Source organism: Nycticebus coucang, chromosome 17 (genome assembly GCF_027406575.1).
Source record: "Nycticebus coucang isolate mNycCou1 chromosome 17, mNycCou1.pri, whole genome shotgun sequence".
NCBI classification, from domain to species: Eukaryota; Metazoa; Chordata; class Mammalia; order Primates; family Lorisidae; genus Nycticebus; species Nycticebus coucang.
In genome coordinates, this window is record NC_069796.1 from 49,091,820 (window position 1) to 49,117,791 (window position 25,972).

General features: G+C 42.8%; 1 protein-coding gene across 6 annotated transcripts in view; it reads right to left on the reverse strand.

Annotated features, from left to right (window-relative positions):
• The window catches only part of SH3TC2 (SH3 domain and tetratricopeptide repeats 2), a 151,179-nt gene that overhangs the window by 91,226 nt on the left and 33,981 nt on the right, over positions 1-25,972 (reverse strand). For 4 of the 6 annotated variants that reach the window (XR_008375261.1, XM_053567039.1, XM_053567040.1 and 1 more), the window contains exons 10-13: positions 23,264-23,305; positions 21,446-23,182; positions 21,158-21,338; positions 9-159 (exon numbers count right to left, since the gene is read on the reverse strand). Coding sequence is in view for 5 of the 6 variants with exons in the window: in XM_053567039.1 (XP_053423014.1) it covers positions 9-159; positions 21,158-21,338; positions 21,446-23,182; positions 23,264-23,305 (2,111 nt within the window). In the remaining variant the exon portion in view is untranslated. The remainder of the gene's footprint in view (positions 1-8; positions 160-21,157; positions 21,339-21,445; positions 23,183-23,263; positions 23,306-25,972) is intronic. The other 2 variants (XM_053567041.1, XM_053567042.1) reach the window with 1 other exon arrangement.

Below are 25,972 nucleotides of genomic sequence, written 5' to 3' on the forward strand. Positions count from 1 at the left end.
AGGCCCACCTGCAGGTATAGCTCCACCAGCTCGTCCTCCTGCAGCAGGTAGTGGAGTCGCCCCACCCCGAGCCAGGCCTTGGCAGCCTTGTCTCTCTCCCCCAGGTCGATGAAGATCCGCAGACTCTCTTTGGTGCACATGAGGGACCTCCTGAGGGACCTGGAGGACAGATAGGAGCTTGTGAGGTAAGAGAGCTCCAAGGGGCCTCAGAGTTCACTCAGAACAAAATAAAACTGAGGCTCAGTGAGGGAACAACCATGTCCTGGATCACACAGAGAGGTCAGGCCTGATTCAAATCCCAGCTCTGCCCCAATCAGCTGTGTGACCTTGGGCAAGTGCAGAACCTCCCTGTACTTTGTAAAATAGAAATATAATTTCCTAAGAGGACTGTTGCAAGGATTAAAGGAGATAATAAAGCTAGAGGGCTTAGAACAATGCTTATTTATCACATAGTAGGCACATGATAAATGTCTATATATTAGCTGTCATCATTATTATTACTGACCCACAGCCTGTTGATCTTTTGACTGAATTATACCATTATTTTCATAAGCACATCACACACAGTAGACACCAAATGCCTTTTTATTCAGTGAATGCATGAGTTAGTGACCAAAGAGGTAACTTAAAATCATCAAGAAGATTTTGATGTTTTGTTTAAAAAGAGGAATCAAAGTAGGGTGAAAATTTTAAAAGGTTGGTGCTTAATGGAATAGCCTTTAGTTATCTGGAAAATTATGTCATGTAGAAAACTCTTCCCCTGTGCTAGGGATCAAAAGAGAAATGAGGCATAGGTAATAAAAGTTGGGATGATGAAGTTTGTGACTCATCCTAGAAAAGGTGCTACATACCTTGTTGCAGAATATCACTAAAGTCACCTTTAAGGTAACTCTCCTTGGGAAGCTATGCACTGATACCACTTCATCTTTCAAAGCATTTATGTTATTGTAATGAGGTCTGACAATTAAGTTCATGAACTCATCCTACAAAGAGTGCTTTGAAGGCACTGGCGTTGGTGAACAGCTTCCCAAGGGGAGTACTTCTAAGGTGACCATAGTGATATTCAGCAATGAGGTATGCAGCACCTTTTCTTTTCTTTTTTTTTTTGAGACAGAGTTTTACTCTGTTACCCTTAGTAGTGTGCTGTGCTGTCACAGCTCACAGCAACCTCCAACTCTTTGGGGCTTAAGCAATTCTCTTGCCTCAGCCTCCTGAGTAGCTGGGACTACGGGTGCCCACCACAATGCCCAGCTATTTTTTGTTGCAGTTTGCCACTGCTGTTTTAGGTGGCTGGGGCCACGTTAAAACCTGCTACACTCAGTATATGAGGCCGGCGCCCTACCTACTGAGCCACGGGTGCTGCCCTTTAGCACCTTTTCTAGAATGAGTTCGCAAACTTAATTGTCCAATCTCATAAATTGTTGTACAGATTCAGAATTACAGAATGGGAACAAAGACTGGGCATCTGATAGAGCTTTCCAATCTTTTGGCTTCTCTAACCACATTGGAAGAAGAGTTTTCTTGGGCCACACATTATTGTGTATTTAAATACACAAACACTAATGAAAGCTGATGAACAACAACAAAAAAGTTTTCATGATATGTGGGTAGAAATATAATGCAGGTGAACATTCCAGAGGACTCAGGCAGGAATGCCCCGGGCCTCACCCCCTGCTGCTCAGCACAACCAAGGGAGCAGGGTTGGAATGTTCACCAGAATAGACAGGAAACTAGTTTGGGAACATCTGGGTAGAAATCAACAGCTTAGTGGAGACAGGATACCAGTAGAGTTAGAAGGCAGTTAAAAATTACCCTGGAGCCAAGATGATCTAGCCTGAAGGCTGTAACCAATCCTTTCTCATCCCCTAAGGCAAATTTGTTTGTTACCTATTTAGTTATGGCCTTGAGAATTGTTCTATGATTTGGTGCCTTATTGTCCCTCACTCTGATGACCTTTTTTCATAATCAAAAGACCCCCTTCATGATTGAATTATGAGACTATTAACTCTTCTTCATTCTGTAAATACACACCTCAAAATATTAATGAAAACCTCCTGAAATTTCGGATCCAGGCAGCACCTATCTGCCTCACTACAGCCTGATACGGTGCTCCTCTCCTGCCTAGTAATCTCCTGCAGTAGATTACTTCTGCGTGAGAATTTCTCCTGTCATTCCTCTCTCAGGAAAGTCCCTGCTTGGGGAATTCTCAGTTCTCCGTGGTGTGGCTCCCTCCCACACCACAGAAATGATATCCGACACCACAGATAAGCAAAAAAGTCCTCAAATAATCCACAAGTGGCATGCAGGCTGTGAGTTGGACACCTCTAGATATTATTATAGTTCTAAACCCCAGCAGCAATTAGAGTCACCCAGAAGCATCATAAACACACACACAAACTCTTCTCCAGTACACTGAAATGTCCTGCTAAACTGTGCCCTAGATGCTCCAGGAGAGTGGCTCAGGCACCAGTTCTGATTCTACGGCAGCTTGGACTTACTGATCTACTCCAACCCCCTTATTTTATAGAAGAAACAGGCCCAGAAGAGGGAAACAACTCACACAAGGTTGCACAGCACACTGGTGGGGTTGGGGATGATCTAAGGCCAGAACTCCCTTCTCTGGAGTCCCAGCATTTCTCAAGGAGCTATTCATGGCCCACTTGCATCAGCATTACCTGGGGAGCTTATTAAAAACACAGCCCCCTGAACTACCTCAAACTGGCTGAATCAGAATCCTTGCAGTTGCAATCCAGGAATCAGAGTTTCTAAGACACATGCAGGTTACACTCATACACATCAAAGTTTGAGAATAACTACCCCAAATTATGCACCTCCTTCCGGAAACACTGATCATCATCAACCATGTCTGTAGACACTTAAGTAAAAAATCTCTCATCAAACATAGCTACTACCTCATCACGAACAACCCAGCCTCCAGGCGTCCTTGTGCACAGAGATGGAAGCAAGCATTGCCTCCGACTCATGAGGTCCTGATCCTTATAGGCAACAAGGCAGCCATTAGCCTTCCAGGTATTTGGCCCTTATAAGAACTGGGAAAAAAAGAACTCAAACTTTCCCTACTGCCTTGCCCTTGACATGAAATTTCTTGACATCTAGGATGGGCACCACCCACCATCTCTCAAGTATCAATATTAAAATGTTAAATTTCTCAGCAGTGAGAATGTGCTGTGAGCTGAATCACCAACCTCCCTTGAGCTACAATAACCACAGGCCTCTCTTTCACCATAGGAAACTCTGTCCTTCTCTCCCCTGCCCCATACCCAGACCCTGAACTTCGAGCAGAGTTAAGAGATTGGGCAGACCTGGCCTTCACAGCTCTCCCCACTCTCCCTAGAATAGCAATGAAGACAGGAGTCATAAATCTCATCCTGATTGTATTTCCTGCTGCATTTTTTTGTTTATTACCATTTGCTATCCTTGGGCTATAGTTATTTTCTCCTGACCCTTAGGGAGAAAGATTCGAGTTATTACAGACAGGTCAACTTGGAGAGCCAGCATTCATTTATTGGACTTTTTCTCTCTGAGTTCATTATGACTATGGAAGATAGAAGACCACTATTTCTCTTCATGAATCATGCCATGGGGGAAGGCAGGACTTGAGGAGGCCTGGCTACTCACACAGCACCATGACACTCCTTGCAAATGGGGGATTTTCCAAGGACAACTGCCTCTCAAAAGCTGATCTGTTATCTCCAATAAAAAACAAGTACTTTTGTGGTCTAAAGTTGGGAGGTGGTCTACAAGTTCCTTGATTCCTTTCTGTCACCACTCAACACCCCATTATTTTATATATGCCAGTGACTGTGTGATGTCATCCACCACATCCCACATCCCAGCTCCTCCCAGCCACCACCTACAGGCTCTAGGTCTGGTTCAGAGTCCAAATCAAAAGAAGTAAGAAGTATTGCCGGAGGGCCAGCATGCAATCAACCTTGGGCACATCTGGGTCTCCTGTGCCCAAGCCCTGCCTCCTTGCCTTTCCAATCTTGATTCTTCTTTTTTTTTTTCTGTCCCCAACTTCAGTTTCTGGGGCTGAGTCCGTGTTTCTTCTTTCCTGGGTGACATATAGCTATGGAGCTCAGACCAAGCAATCCCAAAAATCCTGTACATCCCCAGGCTTCTTCCTACCAATCCCCTGCTGGAGCTTCCCAGGACCCTGCCCTGCCTAATGAGATTGTCTAACCTCTGGCCAATGCCAAGCCCCTACTAATTGGTCTTGTCCTGTTTTGATAATAAGAACTGTCACTCACTGAGGCCTGATCCTGTTCCAGGTGCTGCAATATGCACTTTCAGTATACATTATGTCATTTAACGCTAAGCCATTAGAGATCTTAGCCCATTTTGCAAATAAAGAAACCCAGTGGGGTGTGTATTTTTTAATTCTTATCTAAGCTTCCCTGCACATTTCTAAAGCTTTATTTTGAACTCTCTGTTGCTTTTCTTATAATAGTAACAATGGCAGTATTGTTACCTGACATTTATTGAGCATTTAGTATATACTAGGTATTTTATAAGCATAATCCCATTTAATCATAGTAGTAGCCCCAAGAGATCAGTACTATTATTATACACATTTTATAGATGCAAAAAATAAGGCTGGGAAAGAGTAATTTGGGCCAAGTGATAAGCCCTGTTTAAAAACATGATCTAACCCTGAGTCTGACCCACTTATACTCACAAGCAGTTTTTAATTTCTAGCTCACTTACGGCATGTAGGAAAACTTTTGCTTTCTTTTACCACTTTAAAAACTCTGAAGTTTCTAAGGACATATGTGATTTTAAACCTTCAAACACAGTTTTCTCATCTGTAAAACTGGGGTGATGGTGTACATTATAGCCTTGTGATCAAATGAGGATATATCAGCCAAAGCTGATTCTTTCCTTGTGTAGAATTACAAAACTGAAAGGGATTGGCATATTAGTTATATTACAAAACCAAATATTGAAGCATGTTTTTCAGTTCCATAGGAGTAAAACACATAAGAATAAAAGCCAGAAACAATGGCTTCTGGGCTACTATTGAACTCAAATGCAAAGAATCGGTCCTTATTTCATGAGGGCCTCTTATATGCAAGGCATTCCTTCTTTCTAATAATAATATTATGCACATCCTCTGTGGCACTTGTCACAATATATTTGATATCTTTGGTGACTGCATATTAATTACCTTAACTGTGCTGTTAGCATTGTGAGCTCAGGGAATATATCTCCTTTGTCCAGTTTTCAGCACAGTGCTAGGCCATAGTTAATGTTCAGTAATGTTTGTTGAATTGATTTGATAGAGCCACAAAATTTCCATGGACCCTACCTGGCTCAGCTCTAGAAAACACTGCCAGTCTGCCTTATGTCACATGATGACAGAAGACAAGACCCACAAATATCCTTCTCATTGAGAAATTGAAAAATTTTTTCAATCTAGATTCTATACTTGTTACCTAGATGGCAGAGAGGGTGTGCCCCTGGAAGTATTAGAGGAGGAAATGGAAAAATGTCCCAAGGCAAAAACACAAAGGCAGGGACAAAGTTTTCAATATCTGCTTGCCCTCTTCCACCATCTCTACCTCTAAATCCAAGAGAAAACCTTTCAAATAGGAGGAATTAAAATCAGTAAAAAGGTAGCATGGGCTAGTAAAACCACTTTAAATTGAGGAGTCAAGATTCTGAACTGGGAGAGGAGACAAAATGGCTAACTGAAACCAGCTTTCCACAGAGGCTCCCATCCAGAAGGAGAGTTAAAGCACAGAAATTTAGCAAGTAACCTGGTGGATTTGAGCTGACCAAGAGAGAAGGTTGAAGAACGCACATCAACCGTGCTGAGGCGAGCTGTGACCCCAAGGATACAAACAAAAGGTACAAAATCCATCACCAAGCAGACAGGAGACCCCTCCCCTATGAGAATGGCTCAGAGTGCCTACAAACAAACAAGCAGAGTTCAAAGGTCCTCCCACTACACTCCATGGGACACACCCTCTAAAAACTAGACCTACCTCCCCTACTAGGGTGCCACGGCATTCTCTTACCAGGCATAAAACTGTATAAAACTGTATATAGTCTCTATCTGCAAGTCTGAGCTCCCAGCACTCCCCTCGACTCTCACTCTGAGGTCTGGAGGCCTGTCCCCCAAGAGTCCAGATTCTTGGGTGATTTCTTGAGGGGTGTGGACAGGGCCTAGACTGCAGCTAGTCAGTGCTGATTCTGTGGCAAGGTAGTGAGGAGAGGACGGTCAGCTGAGAGGGAACCACGCTGGAACAATGGTGCCCCGAGGAGCAGAACAGCACCCGTTTTTGGCAACAATAGGGCTCACCCCCGGATATTCCAAAGCCACACCCGCTGTCTCCCTGGGCAACCAGAGGAGGCTGGGCATCTTCTCAGGTGGCAACCACCTCAGAACAGATCTGGGACTAAAACGCAGGCCCTGTGAGTAAAGGGTTTGCCTGAGGTAGTACTGGCCTGGGTGAAGCACGGGGTCTAGAAAACTCACACGCAGAGCCTGGAAATTCCCAGGATGGTGCTGACCCAGAGGACCACTTTACTGAGCCTAAGATGCACCCAGCCCTCAGGGGATGGTCAGCCTATAGTCAAAGAAAGGCAAGAAGCTAGAATTGACACCTAACCGTGCTGTGAATACAAACCTGCAGCAGCAAAGACAAGGCCTGAGGCAGAGGTTCTGGGAACTCAAAATAGCTTCTCTTCTGCAGGGGATTTAGCAGGGACAGAAACAAATTCATGCAAAGTTATACTGTTCTGTCAGTAACTGGAACTGAGTGAACATCCCTCAGCCTCCATCAAGCGCCCGAGGTTGTCAGGCCTCACCTCCCCCTGCTGGATAGAGGCAGGGATCAGTGGCCTGGTTGAGCAGATATAGATTTCCTTGTGATTCAGGCAGGTACAAACCCCTGGAGTATCTGCTCACTGGAGGCAACTGGGTCACAGTCCTGTGGGGCTATCAGTGACTGGGTGTGACACACGTGCAAGGTGGGGAAGGAGGCATCAACCTTCCCAGACTAATCTATTTGCTGGGTGGGTCCTCCTGACTTCACAGAGCACCAGAGCAAGTCATATCTGAGTTGTCACCAGACCCCTGCAATCCAGTTGCCAGAGACCTTTTAAAACTCTCCCACCTGAGCCACGTGCTGACTGAGACAATTGATTTGGACCTTTTGAACTGAGCCAATCGCCCAAGGACTATTCAAGTGGTGCCCTGGGTGTGTGGTTGTAGGAAGGTTAGATTTTCCCTTTCCAATTGTGGCCTGTGGGGGCTGGGGTGAATTAATCTCTGGTACTTCTCCACAGCTGAGACTTCAACCCAGAGTAACTGTTTCACTAGGGTCGAACAGAGACTAGCTGAAAACAAGACAGAACCACTTAGCCCCACCACACCAAACAGGTCCCCAGGTTCTCAGGCCGTAGCACTGTACAGGTCCTTGACAAACCTCCAGGGGAAAAGTCGAACGGTATAAAATAATCATGGGGTGGAATCAGCGGAAAAACTCTAGTAACATGAATAACAAAAATAGATCAACCTCCCCAAGGAAAGATATGGCAGATGTAACTGAAGATCCTATTCATAAACAGCTGGCCGAGATGTCAGAAATTGAATTCAGAATTTGCATTGCAAACAAGATTAATAAAATGGAGGAAAATTTGGAATTAGAAATTGGAGGAACAATTCAAAAGTTGTCTCAAGAATTTAACAAATTTAAAGAAAAAACCACCAAAGATTTTGACACAGTGAAGCAAGAATTTGCAGCCCTCAAGATCTGAAACATACAGTAGAATCCCTCAGTAACAGAGTGGAGCAAGCAGAAGAAAGGATTTCTGACATTGAAGACGAAGCTTTTGAATGCTCCCAAACTCTCAAAGAGGAAGAGAAATGGAGAGCAAAAACAGATCATTCTCTCAGAGAGCTCTGGGAAAATTCGAAGAAGGCTAATATCCACCTCATTGGAATGCCTGCAACTGATGAAATGGCCTCACAAGGCACAGAGGCCCTTCTCCATGAAATTATGAAAGAGACTTTTCCAGACATGCCAAGAGATTCTGAAATTAGAATGGCAGACAGTTTCAGAACCACAGCACGACTCAATCCAAATAAGACATCCCACAAGCATATAATACTTAACTTCACTAAAGTTAATATGAAGAAGAAAATTCTGAAAGCAGCCAGACATAAGAAATCCATTACCTACAAAGGGAAGAAAATTAGAACGACTGCAGATCTCTCTGCTGAAACTTTTCAAGCCAGAAGAGGGTAGTCATCAACTTTTAATCTCCTAAAGCAAAATAACTTTCAACCCCAGATTCTGTATCCAGCTAAACTGAGTTTAATTTATGACGGAGAAATGAAATATGTTAATGACATTCATATGCTGAAGAAATTTGCCACAACCAAACCAGCTCTTCAGGATATTCTCAGACCTATCCTCCATAATGATCAGCCCAATCCTCTACCACAAAAATAAACTCACTCAGAAACTTTTGATCAAACTCCAACTTCCACAGTGGCAAAAGGATTAAAAATGTCCACTGGACTTTCGAAAAACTTGATACCCAAAATTTTACCAGACTTATCAATATTCTCCATTAATGTGAATGGCTTAAACTGTCCTGTAAAGAGGCACAGGTTAGATGACTGGATACAACAACTCAGGCCAGATGTTTGCTGCATAAAAGAGTCACATCTTACCTTAAAAGATAAATATAAACTCAGGGTGAAAGAATGGTCATTCACATATCAGGCAAATGGTAATCAGAAAAAAGCAGGTGTTGCAATTCTATTGGCAGACACAATAGGCTTTAAACCAACAAAAGTAAGGAAGGATAAAATGGTCACTTCATATTTGTTAAGGGTAATACTCAATATGATGAGATTTCAATTATTAATATTTATGCACCCAACCAGATGCACCTCAATTTATAAGAGAAACTCTAACAGACATGAGCAACTTGATTTCCTCCAGCTCCATAATAGTCAGAATTTCAACACTCCTCTGGCAGTATTGGACAGATCCTCCAATAAGAAGCTGAGCAAAGAAATTTTAGATTTAAACCTAACCATCCAACATTTGGATTTAGCAGACATCTACAGAACATTTCATCCCAAAAAAACTGAATACACATACTTCTCATCAGCCCACAGAACATACTCCAAAATCGATCACATCTTAGGTCACAAGTCTAACCTCAGTAAATTTAAAGGAATAGAAATTATTCCTTGCATCTTCTCGGACCACCATGGAATAAAAGTTGAACTCAGTAACAACAGGAATCTGCATACTCATACAAAAACATGAAAGTTAAATAACCTAATGCTGAAGGATACCTGGGTCAGAGATGAGATTAAGAAGGAAATTGCCTACAATCGCCAAAATTTGGAAACAGCCTAAATGCCCACCAACCCAGGAATGGATTAACAAGCTGTGGTATATGTATACCATGGAATACTATTCAGCCATTAAAAAAAATGGAGACTTTACATCCTTCGTATTAACCTGGATGGACGTGGAAGACATTATTCTTAGTAAAGCATCACAAGAATGGAGAAGCATGAATCCTATGTACTCAATTTTGATATGAGGACAATTAATGACAATTATGGTTAGGGGGGGAAGCAGAAAGAGGGAAGGAGGGAGGGGGGTGGGGCCTTGGTGTGTGTCACACTTTATGGGGGCAAGACATGATTGCAAGAGGGACTTTACCTAACAATTGCAATCAGTGTAACCTGGCTTATTGTACCCTCAGTGAATCCCCGACAATAAAAAAAAAATAAATAAAATAAATAAAAAAAAAAAAGAAGGAAATTGCCAAATTTGGGGAACAAAACGACAAGGAAGACACTAATTATCAGAACCTCTGGGATACCGCAAAGGCAGTCCTATAAGGGAAATTTATAGCACTGCAAACCTTCCTCAGGAGAACGGAAAGAGAGGAAGTTAAACAACTTAATGGGACATCTCAAGCAACTGGAAAAGGAAGAACATTCCAACACCAAACGCAGTAGAAGAAAAGAAATAACCAAAATTAGAGCAGAATTAAATGAAATTGAAAACAAAAGAATTGTACAACAGATCAATAAATCAAAAACTTGGTTTTTTGAAAACGTCAATAAAACAGGTAAACCTTTTGCTAACCTAACCAGGAAAAAAAGAGTAAAATCTCTAATTTCATCAATCAGAAATGGCAAAGATGAAATAACAACAGACTTGTCAGAAATTCAAATACAAAAAATCCTTAATGAATATTACAAGAAACTTTATTCTCAGAAATATGAAAATCTGAAGGAAATTGACCACTACATGGAAGCACATCGCCTTCCAAGACTTAACCAGAATCAAGTGGAAATGCTGAACAGGCCAATATCAAGTTCTGAAATAGCATCAACCATACGAAAACTCCCTAAAAAGCAAAGCCCGGGACCAGATAGCTTCACATCAGAATTCTACCAAACCTTTAATGAGGAACTAGTACCTATATTACTCAACCCGTTCCAAAATGTAGAAAAAGAAGGAAGACTACCCAACACGTTCTATGAAGCAAAAATCACCCTGATCGCCAAACCAGGAAAAGACCCAACAAGAAAAGAAAATTATAGACCAGTATCACTAATGAATACAGATGCAAAAATATTCAACAAGATCCTAACAAACAGAATTCAGCAACACATCAAACAAATTATACATCATGACCAAGTCAGTTTTATCCCAGGGTCTCAAGACTGGTTCAATATACATAAATCTATCAGTATAATTCAGCACATAAACAAATTAAAAAACAAAGACCATATGATTCCCTCAATTGATGCAGAAAAAGCTTTTGGTAATATCCAGCATCCCTTCATGATCAGAACACTTAAGAAAATTCGTATACTAGGGACATTTCTTAAACTGATAGAGACCATCTACGGCAAACTCACAGCCAATATCATATTGAATGGAGTTAAATTGGAATCATTTCCACTCAGATCAGGAACCAGACAAGGCTGCCCATTGTCTCCATTGCTCTTTAACATTGTAATGGAAGTTTTAGCCATCGCAATTAGGGAAGAAAAGGCGATAAATGGTATCCGTATAGGGTCAGAAGAGATCAAACTTTCACTCTTTGCAGATGATATGATTGTATATATGGAAAACACCAGCGATTCTACTACAAAACTCTCAGATGTGATCAAGGAATACAGCAGGATCTCAGGTTACAAAATCAACATTCATAAATCGGTAGCCTTTATATATACCAACAATAGTCAAGCTGAAAAAATAGTTAAGGACTCTCTTCCATTCACAGTAGTCCCAAAGAAGATGAAATATTTGGGAGTTTGTCTAGCAAAGGATGTGAAAGATCTCTATGCAGAGAACTATGAAACTCTAAGAAAAGAAATAGCTGAAAATGTTAACAAATGGAAAAACATACCATGCTCATGGCTGGGAAGAATCAACATTGTTAAAATGTCCATACAACCCAAAGCAATATACAATTTTAATGCAATTCCTATTAAAGCTCCACTGTCATACATTAAAGATCTTGAAAAAATAATACTTTGTTTTATATGGAATCAGAAAAAACCTCGAATAGCCAAGACATTACTCAGAAATAAAAACAAAGCAGGAGGAATCATGCTACCAGACCTCAGACTATACTGTAAGTCAATAGTGATCAAAACAGGCCAAGTTCTGAAATAGCACAAAAACAGAGAGGTAGATGTCTGGAACAGAATAGAAAACTAAGAGATTAACCCAGCTACTTACCGTTATTTGATCTTTGACAAGCCAATTAAAAACATTCAGTGGGGAAAAGATTCCCTATTTAACAAATGGTGCTGGGTGAACTGGCTGGTGATCTGTAAAAGACTGAAACTAGACCCACACCTTTCACCATTAACTAAGATAGACTCTCACTGGATTAAAGATTTAAACTTAAGACATGAAATACAAAAATACTAGAATAGAGTGCAGGGAAAACCCTTCAAGAAATTGGTCTGGGTGAGTATTTTATGAGGAGGACCCCCCGGGCAATTGAAGCAGCTTCAAAAATACACTACTGGGACCTGATCAAACTAAAAAGCTTCTGCACAGCCAAGAACACAGTAAGTAAAGCAAGTAAACAGCCCTCAGAATGGGAGAAGATATTTGCAGGTTATGTCTCCAACAAAGGTTTAATAACCAGAATCCACAGAGAACTCAAACATATTAGCAAGAAAAGAACAAGTGATCCCATCGCAGGCTGGACAAGGGACTTGAAGAGAAACTGCTCTGCAGAAGACAGGCATGCGGCCTACAGACATATGAAAAAATGCTCACCATCCTTAATCATCAGAGAAATGCAAATCAAAACTAGTTTGAGATACCATCTAACTCCAGTGAGACTAGCCTATATCACAAAATCCCAAGACCAGAGATGTTGGCGTGGATGTGGAGAAAAGGGAACACTTCTACACTGCTGGTAGGAATGCAAATTAATACATTCCTTTTGGAAAGATGTTTGGAGAACACTTAGAGATCTAAAAATAGATCTGCCATTCAATCCTATAATTCCTCTACTAGGTATATACCCAGAAGACCAAAAATCACATCATAACAAAGATATTTGTACCAGAATGTTTATTGCAGCCCAATTCATAATTGTTAAGTCATGGAAAAAGCCCAAGTGCCCATCGATCCATGTATGGATTAATTAATTGTGGTATATGTACACCATGGAATATTATGCAGTCTTAAAGAAAGATAAAACTTTACCTCTTTCATGTTTACATGGATGGAGCTGGAACATATTCTTCTTAGCGAAGTATCTAAAGAATGGAAGACAAAGTATCCAATGTACTCAGCCCTACTATGAAACTAACTTATGGCTTTCATATGAAAGCTATAACCCAGTTATAACCTAAGAATATGGGGAAGGGGGAGAGGGAGGGGAGGGAGGTGGGAGGATGGGTGGAGGGAGGGTGATTGGTGGGATTACAACTGCGGTGCATCTTACAAGGGTACATGTGAAACTTAGTAAATGTAGAATATAAATGTCTTAACACAATAACTAAGAAAATGCCAGGAAGGCTATATTAACCAGTGTGATGAAAATGTGTCAAACCGTCTATGAAACCAGTATGGTGCCCCATGATCACATTAATGTACACAGCAATGATTTAATAATATGAAAAAAAAAAAAAAAGAAAGTTCTTAACCACAATGAAAAAAAAAAATGAAAAAAGGATCTGAACTAACCCTAGTAGAACAGAGTGGCATAATTAGTCTGAACTCTTTAAAGCGGACAAAAAGAGCTGACAGAAAAAAAATGAGCCATTCTCATCTATACAAATCCACAAGATTCACTATATAGCCCCCCATATCTAATGTTGATCTAGAGTGATAAGGCATAATACATACAGAATGCTTAAGAATATGCATTCTAGGTCAAATGCTGGCCAACTATGCCCCATAAACCAAATACAACCCTTCTCTTGCTTTTATAAATGAAGTTTTATTAGAACACAGCCACACCCATTCATTTATATATTGTATATGACTATATTCATGTTACAGCTGCAGAGTAGAGTATTTGTGACAGAAATCACATGACCCATAAAGCTTAAAACATTTACTATCTGATCTTTTATGAAAATCATTTGCTAACCCTACTCTCGACTCAGACTGTTGGAGTTTCCATCCCTGCTCTGTGGCCTCATGCAAGTTGATTGTCTTCTTTAGCTCTCAATTCTCACAGCTCTTTCTACTTTCTGAGGTTCTCCTGAGATTTACATATTGCTTACTAAACAATTTTGCATGCTCACTAAATGCTACTTGTTACCATTATGACCATATCGTGTTCACTGTGTAGGTCCAGAAGCCTATTGTTACCCCCATGCCCATTCAACTTCCATATCCCCTCCTAGGGGGATCACCAAAATCTGTGTGTCAAGTCTACAAGATGCCTTTCAAACGTGTCCCCACTTCTCCATGGCTACTGCCTTGTTTTGCACCTGAAGTGCTATTTTCTATCTTTCTCCACTTTTCAAAATCTTACTTATCCTTCAAGGGTCTTCTCAAATGCTTCCACTTACATAAAGCCTTCCCTGACAGATCACCCCCAACCGTTGCTGAAAGCTTTGTCTCCTTTTCCTTCATACCTGCCCCAATAGATGCCTGCCACTTCTTCCATGAACACTTCCTGCCTTTGCTTGCTATGGCTTTGAACTTTGTGAGAATTAAATCCCTTGAGGGGAATTTACTTGAAGAAATATGTCCATTACATCAAGACCCACTTAATAAACTCCTCCTAGAAATCAGTGCCAGGAAAAAAACCTGCTCCAACAGATACATTTGTTTATGTTCTTTTATCAGATGGTGAGAACCTCATATAGCATTCCCCTTTTTACCTCAGCTACCAGGAAGCTTAGCACTAAATTACAGTAACACATTCCCCACTGCCTGGGTGAAAACACTTTTTTATCTGTGTCTATTGTAGGTCTTTTTCTTTGTTCTTTTTTTGTTTTGGTTTTTTTTTTTTTGAGTGCTCTGTAGGAGTAGGTGATTTATACATGCTAAACAAACATAGCATTACAGCATGTTCCCTTTGATAAACTAGCCATTCTGTAAAGGGACAATGACCTTAGTTTGTAGGGGTTTTTTCTGACACCTAAAGTCTTCCGCTTAGGTCACTCATGAATGGTAAAGCAGAAGTGGGTATTTATTTCCTTCTAATTGTATGAATAAGAATCTCAGAGTTTACAACTACAGTATATTAAAACTAAAAATTCTATGCTATATCAACTTCTAAAACAATGGGGTAAAGGACTTCCAAAAATCTGCTCCTCCATAAAAGCTATGAGAACACTGGCAAAAATTGTCAAAATAAAATTTTTCAGAATTGTGAAAATTAACCAAAGGTTTGCAAAGAGTATTTATTCAGAAAAGGAACTGGATCTTATCAAGAATCATAAGCTTTGTTGTTTTTCAACTTGCCCTACAGCTGTCCTGCTTGCACTAGCTGTGTGGGGGCCTTAAAAACAAACATCTGGAAAGACCAGCAGCCACTTTAAGAGACTATGAGCTTGGAATCCCCTAAAGTTCCATCTCCCAAGAATTGTCACTATTTGAGCTATTGAAATTTCCTAAAAGTTTCCACTCACAGGGCTTGTTTTTATTTGACCTCACTCAGAGCTCACTCAATGCATAACACCTTGTTCCCTGAAGTGTTTGTCAAAAGCAATCATCATCAATTATTTAACAGCATCTCTGCCATAGGTGGTGAAAATACTTAAAATCAACAAGAAGCTAACAACAACAACAAAAATTAAATTAAATTACAAAAGAAAGAAATAAAAAGGAAAAGGTGAGGAATGAGATGCCCATAAGAAACTTTTTTTTTTTTTTGAGACAGAGTCTCACTATGTCACCCTCCGTAGAGTGCTATGGCATCACAGCTCACAACAACCTCAAACTCTTGGGCTTAAGCAATTCTCTTGCCCCAGCCTCCTAAACAGCTGGGACTACAGGTGCCTACCACAACGCCCAGCTATTTTGTTGTTGTTGTTGTTGTTGTTGTTGTTGTTGTTGTTGCAATTGTTTAGCTGGCCTGGGCTGAGTTCAAACCCGCCACCCTTGGTGTATGTGGCTGGCCCTGTAACCACTGTGCCATAGGCGCCGAGCCACCCATAAGAACCTTTGAGAAGCTCTGAAATATTCCTGGGAATCTAGAAGATCACATACACATATAGGGGCTGTGTGAATGTTCAGAAAATATCAGATATCATTACAGGTCAAGATGTTAATTATAAACTCCAGAGAAACCACTAAGAAAATAACTGAAATAATTATATTAATCATACAAGAAATATACAAGGACAATGATATATTAGAATGGTATATCAGAAAATATCTATTTAACATAAATATTTATGTAATGGAAGAACAGAAAAGCGAAAAAAAAAGTTTTAATATATAGAGAGAACCAAGAGCAAAGAGGCAGACACAAATTTTGTTTTACCTGTAATTAATTAAATGTAAATGTATTAAACACTTCAGTCAAAAGACAGATTAGAAGAATGTAGTAAAAAATGTTTCTACTATATGCTATCTATAAGAGATATACATTAGGTTCAAAGACACAATTAAACTAAAAATATGGAAAAAGATATGTTATGTGAACAGTAACAAAAGATAGCTAGAGTTGCTATGCTAATATCAGATAAAAAGACCAAAAACTATAACCAATAACAATGAAAGTCATTTTCTGATGATAAAAGATTCAATCCACCTGGAAGAGATCAGTGAAAACATATATGTACATCAGAACAGAGCCACGAAACACGGGTAGGAAAAGCTGACAGAATTAAAGGGAAGAACAGACAATTCAACAATAATTGGAAATTTTAATAATCTGCTTTCAATAATGAATACAACTACACATAAGAACGACAAAGAGGACTAACTATAATTAGATCTAACTGATATCTACAGAACACTACACCATGCAACAACAGGATCATATTCCTCTCAAGTGCACAGGACCCATCCTACAGAATGATAATATTTTAGGCCATAAACAAATCTCAACAAATTTAAGATGAATGAAATTATACAAAGTATGACATGATTGCAAGAGGGACTTTACCTAACAATTGCAATCAGTGTAACCTGGCTTATTGTACCCTCAATGAATCCCCAACAATAAAAAAAAAGAAAGAAAGAAATTATACAAAGTATGTTTTCACACTACAATGGAATGAAACTAGAAATCAGTAACAGAAGGAAATTTGGAAAATCCACCAATATGTGGAACTGAAACAACAGATTCCTAAGAATCAAATGGGTCAAAGAAGAAATAATAATGAATATTAGAAAATACTTTGCAATGAATAAAAACAAAAACACTGCATACCAAAATTTATAGAATGAAATAAAAGTAATAGTCATAAGAAAATGTATCACTATAAACGCTTATATTAAAAAAGAAAAAAATTTCAAACCAATAACCTAACATGCCACCTTAAAATACTGGATAAAGGGAGCGGCGCCTGTGGCTCAGTCGGTAAGGCGCCGGCCCCATATACCGAGGGTGGCGGGTTCAAACCCAGCCTGGCCAAACTGCAACCAAAAATAGCCGGGCGTTGTGGCGGGCACCTGTAGTCCCAGCTACTCGGGAGGCTGATGCAAGAGAATCGCTTAAGCCCAGGAGCTGGAGGTTGCTGTGAGCTGTGTGAGGCCACGGCACTCTACCAAGGGCCATAAAGTGAGACTCTGTCTCTACAAAAAAAAAAAAAAAAAATACTAGATAAAGAGGAGCAAAGTAATCCCAAAGTAAACAGAAAGAAGAAAAGAAATAATAAATATTAAAGCCAAAATAAATGACATAGAGAATAGAAAACTAATAGAGAACAATCAATAAAACCACAAGTTTGTTTGTTTAAAAGATTTTGTTTAAATGACAGATTTTTGGCTAGTCTGGTTAAGAATAGAAATGAGAGAAGAGACTCAGGTATTAAAATGCAGACTACTACCAACCATATAGAAATAGAAAGGATTACAAGGGAACACTGAGAACAACTGTGTATCAAAAATCAGATAATTTAGATGAAATGGAAAAATTCTTAGAAAGACAAAAAGTACCAAAATTGCTCAAGAAAAAATAAAAATTCTAAATAAAGCTATAAAACTATGGTGATTGAATGAGTAATCAAAAAACTCCTTATAGCTGGATGTGGTGGCTCATGCCTGTAATCCCAGCACTCTGGAAGGCCGAGGCAGGAGAATTACCTAAGCTCACGAGTTCGAGACCAGCCTGAGCTAAAGCGAGACCCTGTCTCTAAAAATAGCCAGGCACTATGGTAGGCACCTATAGTCCCAGCTACTTGGGAGGCTGAAGCAAGAGAATTGCTTGAGCCCAAGAGTCTGAGGTTGCTGTGAGCTATGATGCCACAGCACTCTACCGGGGGCAACAAAATGAAACTCTGTCTGGAAAAAAAAAAAAAAACTCCTTATAAAGAAAAGCCCTAGGTGGCTTCACCAGTGAATTCTAACAAATATTTAAAGAATCAACACCAATTCTTCCTAAACTCTCTCAAAAAACAGAAGAGGAAGGAACATTTTCTAGCTTATCCTATGAAGGATCATGGAGTGAAGAGGTAAGCCATGGACTGTAGCACACCAGTTGAAAATCACTTCTCTTAAGTGTTAAGTGGATAGGGTTCTGGCTCTCCTAGGGAAAAAGGACAAGGGCAGGGTCTCTAGGCCCCTATCTTGGTGCCAACCCACCTTAATCCTGTGCCAAGCAACGGCCCAACCCAGAGGAGGAGAGGACGTCCGACATACCCACCAATCAGAACTTAGAATGCCAACCACAAAAAGGATGCAGACTCTTTAGTCCATGGGCCAAGCAGCATAGGTTCAGTAGAGTCTGGAAGGTGAACCAGAACAACCTTAAGAATAATTATCACATCTCTGGCTTAGATCTACGGTGCAGTTTACAGCCCCCAATGGGCTTTCAGAGAAGCTCATGGGAGGGCCGCAGCACAGTAAGACTCCGTGGTTTCAAGGTGACCTCTGACCCATAAGGTGGGCCCAATCCTGACAGTATAAAACAGAACTCCCAGCCATAGCCAAAGCCTTTTCTTCTCACAACAATGGGGGCCCATTCTTTGTCTATGGAGAACATATCTTGCTCTGTAAACCTATCTTTCTCTTCCCCAGTAAACCTCATTTCATGCTTTCCTTACTTTTGGGATATCTGGTCATTCTGCCAAGAGCACACCAAGAATAGAGAATGAAGACAGCTGCCTGAACCACAACATTAGCAGTTTTCTTCACTTACCTGAACTCTGAGCAAAGGAGGCATAGACTCCCCCCAGGACAAAGCTGCCCCCATTCTCCTTCTCCCCATGCTGTCATCAGAGGCCCGGTCAGCACAGAGCTGCAACTCAAGGGCTGTGAACTGGTGAACTCAGTAACTAATTCGCCACTTGCCTGCCCCCCACACATGTCCTATATTTCTCCTCAGCGTCCACCTCTGTGCTAGCCCTAAAATGTCCACCCCTAAGAACTTCTGAACATACTGTAGAGTCTTCCAAATCCTAAAAGCTTATGTCTTTGATCCCAAAGGCCCCCCCAAAAAACCCACAGCATATGCTGCCCAAATTCAAAACTCTTCAGAGGCAGCAGGATTTGGGGCACTAACATCCCATGAAGCTAACTGGCCCAAGACTCAACATTTTACAACTGCAAGGCACCTGATTCAATTTAACTTCATGGACAGAGCAACCAAGAGGAAAAGTGACTTGCTTCAGGACAATTTAGAAGGTCATGGCAGAATCAGGTTTCCTGGCTCCTCTCCCAGCTTTGTGGTTACCAACTTCCTTTGGTAACTCCTGAGGCCCTCGGCAGCCCCACTCCTGACCTCCTTTCCATCACCCCCCCCACTTAAGAAGGACAATGACTCCGCACACTTCCTTTTCCCTCTGACTTCCTCCTAAGGATTTCAGTGGTTTTAGACAACAGAGTGGGGGAGCCGCTGGTGACCAAAGGATGGCAGTGGTGGGGTGCCTGGGAGCAGAATTCAAGACTGAGCTTGCACAGCAGAGAGGTGGCAACAAGCTTAACACATGTGTAATCTTTGCTCCATCCAGTCCCTTAGAATCCAACGTTCCCAAAGCCTAGTCCTACATGATGCCTCACCTACAGCTCATGACTGTGTCATCTCTGTGGTTAATTCAAACCTGCTTTCTGGATCTGTTCCAGAAGCATCCAAATTTCTAGGGTGTCCTGGAATGGAAGTAGAGTGGAGCTGAAGCCTCCCGTCCCCTCACATGCTGCAGGAATCCACAGCTCCCTCGCTGGACTAAACGTAAAGACAGTGGGAGGTTTGAAAGACATCTGTTCCTTTTAAAAGAAAAGAGCAGTAAAAGAGAGAGAGAGAGGTAGAAAGAGAGAGAATTTGTTATCTGATTATTCACTGTGTGATTGTTCGGTTGCCCAATTACTATGTTGCCTAGAAAAGCAAAAAATGACATTTAATTAGCTTCTCCTCAACCACCTCTCTCTACTTAACAGTAGCAATTACCCCTGCTCTATTTTAGAAGGCATTCATCATTATAAATATAATACTACGATGCAAACCTACTGCAAAGTGAAATTGAAAATCTTGCAAATCATGTAGAATTTAATGGAACCAATTTAAGGCTTGTTTAAGTGTTGAACTGTAGGCTACCCACTGGCAAGTGAGGATTAAGCATTTAACAGTGTCAGACCAGTGATGAGACAAAGAAGAGAAAATCCACAGGACACGGCAAGACACTTTAAGTGAGGATAATTTGAATATCAAAGGGTTAAAAGAGGCCCCTAAAAGAGGATTAAATGGCTACATTTTGATATATTTTTGCAAAAAGGAGGCTTTTTGAGACACTGCTGAAAGTCAATTGCAAAACAAAGACTGTCTCATTGTGCTATTATACAATTTTGTCAACACACTGAAGCCAAAAAGTCAACAATCCTTTCTTTCATGGTATGTTTATTCCAAGACGTGGCACATAGTTGCAATTATAATTTAAATATTTCTAACTAAAAGTGAAATTAAATGTCATTTCATACTTTCCAATTTCATTTTAAAGGTAGGTCTCAAATGAACTTTTTGGACCATGAATTTTTTTTTGCCTTATCTTTCAGTGGATTGATAGGTTAAGTGTCTTTTCTTTAAAATCAATTGTCTTCAGATAACAAAGACCTGAAGCTTCTTCAGTCCTAGGTCTAACTGTCCCCTGTCTGAATATGCACCCTCAGCCATGGTCATGTGAGGGGTAGTGATGGAAGCACACAAGTGACAGTGATGGAGGTGACTTTACTCAGCCCTTCCTATGTATCAGGCAATCTTCCAAGAGTTGCACGAGCATTAACTCACTTATTCCTCATAATAACATTATAGGACAGGGGTCATTATGATCTTCCTTTCACCAATGAGAAAACTGGGGTGAAGTTAACTTGCCCAAGGCCACACAGCTAATAAGTAATGGAAGGCACCATGTGGTAGCCACAGAGCCCTTGCTGTTTTGCATGATGCCAGACCTGTACCATATGCACTTCAACTTAGGGAAATAACTTCCAAATTTTCCAAAATAACTTCCTAAAGCTGCTTCTAGAATTGTCCTTGAGCCCAGCCTTACCTGGCTGTGTTTAGGTTCCGATAGAGCTGCCCGAGGGACTCCAGCAGCCTCCCCTCCATCTCCCGGTCCCTGAGCTGCTGGGCCAGTGACAGCCAGTGCTCATGGTAGGTGATACATGCCTCAGGATGTGGGGACACAGAGCTGTAGAAATGGCAGAGGGATTTGGTGACCTGAAGCTGACCTGAACATAAAGCAGGGATACGAATGAGATGACCCGAGATAGGAGATGGGCAAAGCTTGCTTCAACACTTTTCTCTACAGCCTTTCAGCAGCCTGGGATATACTCACTCTTCAGGTGCTGATGTCTTAAGCCGAACAGCAATGCCATTTCATAACAAAGGCGGCCATAGGCCAACTGGTGTCCAGAAACTAGAACTTGTGCCAACCAGAGAAGCACTTGTGCTAATTCCATATCCGTCTCCTTGCTGGCTTGAAGTTCAGAATAGAGTCGGACAGCCTGCAGGAGATAGTCCCTGGCTGATTTCTGAGTCCAGGACTTAAGGCTTAGGTGGCCAAGATTGGCCATAGTCACTGCCTGGTTACGCACATCTCCCACCTCCTGGGCTTTATGCAAGGCCCGCAGATAGCTCTTGGCTGCCTTGTTCACGCGGCCTTCACCTTGAAGTGCAAGTCCCAAGAGGTTATGCACCACTCCCTTTTGAGTCACACTCTCTGTCTCCTTCAGGGAGCATAAAAGTGGCTCAAGGATGTCCAAAGCCTTCTTTGCCTGACTGGCTAAGAGATGGGCCCATGCCAGGCAGAGGGAAGACTCAAATGCTTCCTGCTCCCCCAGCAGCTGCCCGAGCACCAGGGCCTGGCTCAGGTAGTGTATGGCACCATCGGGACACCTGTGATGGAGGTAGATTTTGGACAGGATGAGACACAGGGCCCTCTGGGTGCTCCAGTCTGCCTTCTCCTCACAGCTCGCCAGCACCTGCCTGAGTGTCGGGCAGGCCAGGGCAGAAACTTCACACCAGCCTGGGGAGGGAATGACAAGGAGCTTGGTGGTGTTCTGGAGGACCAGGTGGACCTGCCAAATAGGAAGAGGTATCCCTTGGGCACTTTGGCTACCACGCTGCCGGACAGAGGCCACTGCGAGGTGTGGAAGATATTTCTTGTCATACAGAAAAGTCAAAATGGTGGCTGCAGCCTCTGAGACATGAGGGTATCCGGAGAGGAGCTGCAGGCGCTCTGCAAAGGGCAGGACCTCTTCATGCTGGCCCAGGTGGAGAAGCAATCGCATGGCCAGAAAGCAGGCTCTGGCCTCCAGGGCGCTGCTGCCTGCCACAATCCCCTGGCGCAGCACGTAGGCCACCAGGTCGATTTCATTCTTGGCACTACACTCACGGTCCGGCAGACAGGCCAGCAGGGCACCTGCCTTTTCCAGCAGGGCCGAGTCTTTGTGCCTCAGCCTCTGCTTCAGGTAGATTGCAGCCAAATTGACATACAGAGCAGCCACCAAGGATAGGTCCGTAAACACCCCACTGAGAATGTGGATGGCCTCCTCGAAGTAAACCCTGGCCTGAGAGAGTTTGACCTTCCTGACACTCAGCCGGCCCAGAAGGAAACAGACCCGGGCGTGGGCCCAAGTCATGTGGCTCCTCTTGGCCCACTTCCTTGAGGCCTCCAGGTAAACCACAAGCTCGTCTTCCTCAGAGAAACTGTAAAAGGAAGAAGTGAGGAAAGAGAAGGAGAAATCATAAAGGCTCCTAAAGTGGTCTGCATAACCCTCGTGATCCAGGAAAGCCAATATGGGTGCAAAGTTCTCAGCTTCCTCCTCCTCCTGACCACTGCTTAGGTCCACAAACAGTTCCGGGTCACCAAGGTCATCAGGCTCGGGCAGGTGATAGCTGTCTGAGGCTGAGAGGAGCTCCTCCTCCGGGTTGGAGTCCTCAGAGCCACTGGACTGTCTGGAGTCCAAGGACAGATGTTCCTCCCAGGCTCTGCCAGATCTGGGCTCCTTGAAGCCTTCTGGCTGGGATGCTGTAAGGACAGGCAAAGTCGAGCAACGCTGAGCACCTACAACTAAGACAGCTAGTCTCAGCAAGAGGATATGAGCACTGTCCTCCATGACTGGAGGTCGGGCTGGGTAGGATCTCTACTCACCGCTCACATCATTTGGAAGATTCTGGATGGATTCAAACCCACCTGGGTAGAGATGAAGAACAGACCTGGGGTTAAGTCAGAATGGGCCACCATTCCTCTACCTCCAGGTGTCCCCCAGACCAGTGAGTGGCCCCTTAGGGCCCTCATTAAAGAACAGGCCCCAATATTCCTTTTCATCATCAGTTTAAGAGCAGGAGGGACCCAATTATCCCCTTTAATCCATGAATTTTGCAGCTGGGGACTAAGGTAGAAGCAAAGCCCAGAGTCAGAGAAGAGAAGCTGAATGATAAGCTCTATGCCAGGAGGCATGCATATGGGGGGGTGAGAGAATCTGGGAGTCAGACAGATGTGGCTCCCTGAGCTCTTGGGGAGTTTATGACAGAGCAGGAAAGGAGCTCCCAGTGCAGGGCTCAGGGCAGCATGGGGCGCTGCCTCCCATTTCTGAGTGTGTCCCGTCCTTCCTCCCTCCTCCCTCCGTTCATTCATCACCCATCTGCTCAGCAGACATTTGTTCAGGGGCCAGGATGAAGTGCTGGACACTATTCCTTATAAAAGCAGCAGGACCAAGGAGCCAGCAGTGAAGGGTGAAGAAAAAAGAGCAAAGAGTCAGCTGAGGTTCCCAGTTTTGTTCCCTGAAATAACTTAGTGGAAGGAGGTGGAAGAAGGGGGAATTTGGAAGAAGGGGGAGTTTGCGGGCCGTGAGTGTAGTGCCAACTCCCAGTTTTTAGACATGTTAAGCTGGAGGTACCTGCAGAAGCAGAGAAAGAAATCAGTCTGGAGCCAGGAAGAAAAGCTGAGACTTTTGGATACAGATTTGTAACCCATAGCTGGTCACAGGAGTTGGGCAAAGTCCCAGGTGAAGCATTTGGAAGAAGAGACAAGCAGCAGGGGAGGGCGGGAGGGGGATTTGTTAATACGGCGGGAGAAAGAGCTTTCCTGGCAGATGGTGGTCAGTGAGGGATGCTGGAAAGGGGCAGTCAGAAAGAACACAAGACTCACAGAGGCTGAGGTGACCATGGCACCGCCGCCTCACACTGGCAAAATGAAATTACACTAGCTTATAACCAAGAAGACACCTTGGGTTTAGTGATGAAGAAGTGACTGCTCTTGGCTAAAGCAGCCATGGTGGAACAGTGGAGGTGGAGGCCAGATTCACAATCCACAGGACAGCAGTGGGTAGAGGCAAGATCTACTTCCTCCTGGCAGAGAAGCAACAGCTGTCTGCGCTCCTACTCAGAGTTCTCCAGTGAGCTTTGAGCACCAGCAGGACCCCACCACCTCAAGCCTTTGCCTGCGGTTCTCCGGGGACAGCTTCTTCTGTGAGTGTCATTGCAGATACCCAAGGTTATCTCAGGAGAACTGTTAGTGTGCCCTGGCCTCTCTGACATTGGCAGGCACATGCCATCTTCCTGCCACTCTTTCTCTCCAGGACAGGATACTAACAGCATAAGTGGGGCACAGGTTACAAAATGGCACCCTCTCCAGGAGGAAGAATTGCAGAGGGCCTTCCTTCCCCAGAGCTAGGCCTGGGGAGAGCTGGAATTTACCAGTAAGATGGCCCCTCTCTGCCGGCTGCCTCCTGGCTGGGGCAGCTTTGTAACTGTAAGGTGCAGCCTGCACCCTGCAGTGTTGGAATGTGCTGCCTAGGCCCTGACCTTGGATGTCTCCCAACCATTGGATCAACAGTTGGCAGAAATCTTCAATCCAAATCCACCACACCACCTTGTCCTTCAAGGTGCATCTTAAGTAATCCTTTATTTTCAGACATCAGCTCCTACATGCTGGTCCCTGACCACAGCTTCTGCTTCATGGCTCAACCTTGGAAGCAGTGTCATTTGACTGTGACAAGAAGGCTATGCTGGGGCTGGGTGCTGATGCCTGGGCAGATGCTCTCAGGAATGCTCCTTATGCATGGACCAAGCCTCTAACTCCGTCTCTCCTTTTGGCAGATGGCCTGTGGGTCCTTTCTGCACAATCTCTAGCTGTACCCATGAAACACAGCCCACCTAATCTGGCCACACCACAATAGATACATCATCAAACTGAAGAAATGGGAGAAACAAAACCCCTTTCTCAAACCACCATCAGTGAGTAAATGTACTTCCCAACAGTTGTGGGCCTTTTATAAAGTAAAGGAAATGACTATCATTCAGTCCTTTGCTCACTCAGTCCTCAGGACATTGCTGAAAACTGTGCTGAGCACTGAGGCTCCTCACAAACCCAAGGCTAATGCACCAAACAGCTCAATGACATTTTGTATCAGGGACAATGTGGTGAAATGGATTGCCCTGATCTAGCAGTTAGGAGAGGACAGTTCTTTTTCTAGCTCAGCCACTAATTCACTTGGGCGTTGGTTTTTCCAATGTGTAAAGTGAGGGGGGGAATTATCTCTCAGGGCCCTTTCAATAGTAACATTCTGCAGCCTCATCTTGATCCTCCAGGACCTATTTCAGCCCTAGAAGGAGGGACCTCAGCCACAACTCAGGAAGTTCTTTTTTCCCCAGATTAGGATGAAAAGGTACATATGAGTACCCATGGTACAGATGTGTGGATTTCATCATATCTCATGGTTTCTAGGCAACATATCCAGGGCAACCCAAGAATTACCTGAAATCTAAAGTGAAAGTCTGCTAATCGACCCAAGTCATCAACTGAATAGCAACCATGGCCTCAAATTTATGCCTGGGATTAAGATTTAGAGGTATTTTA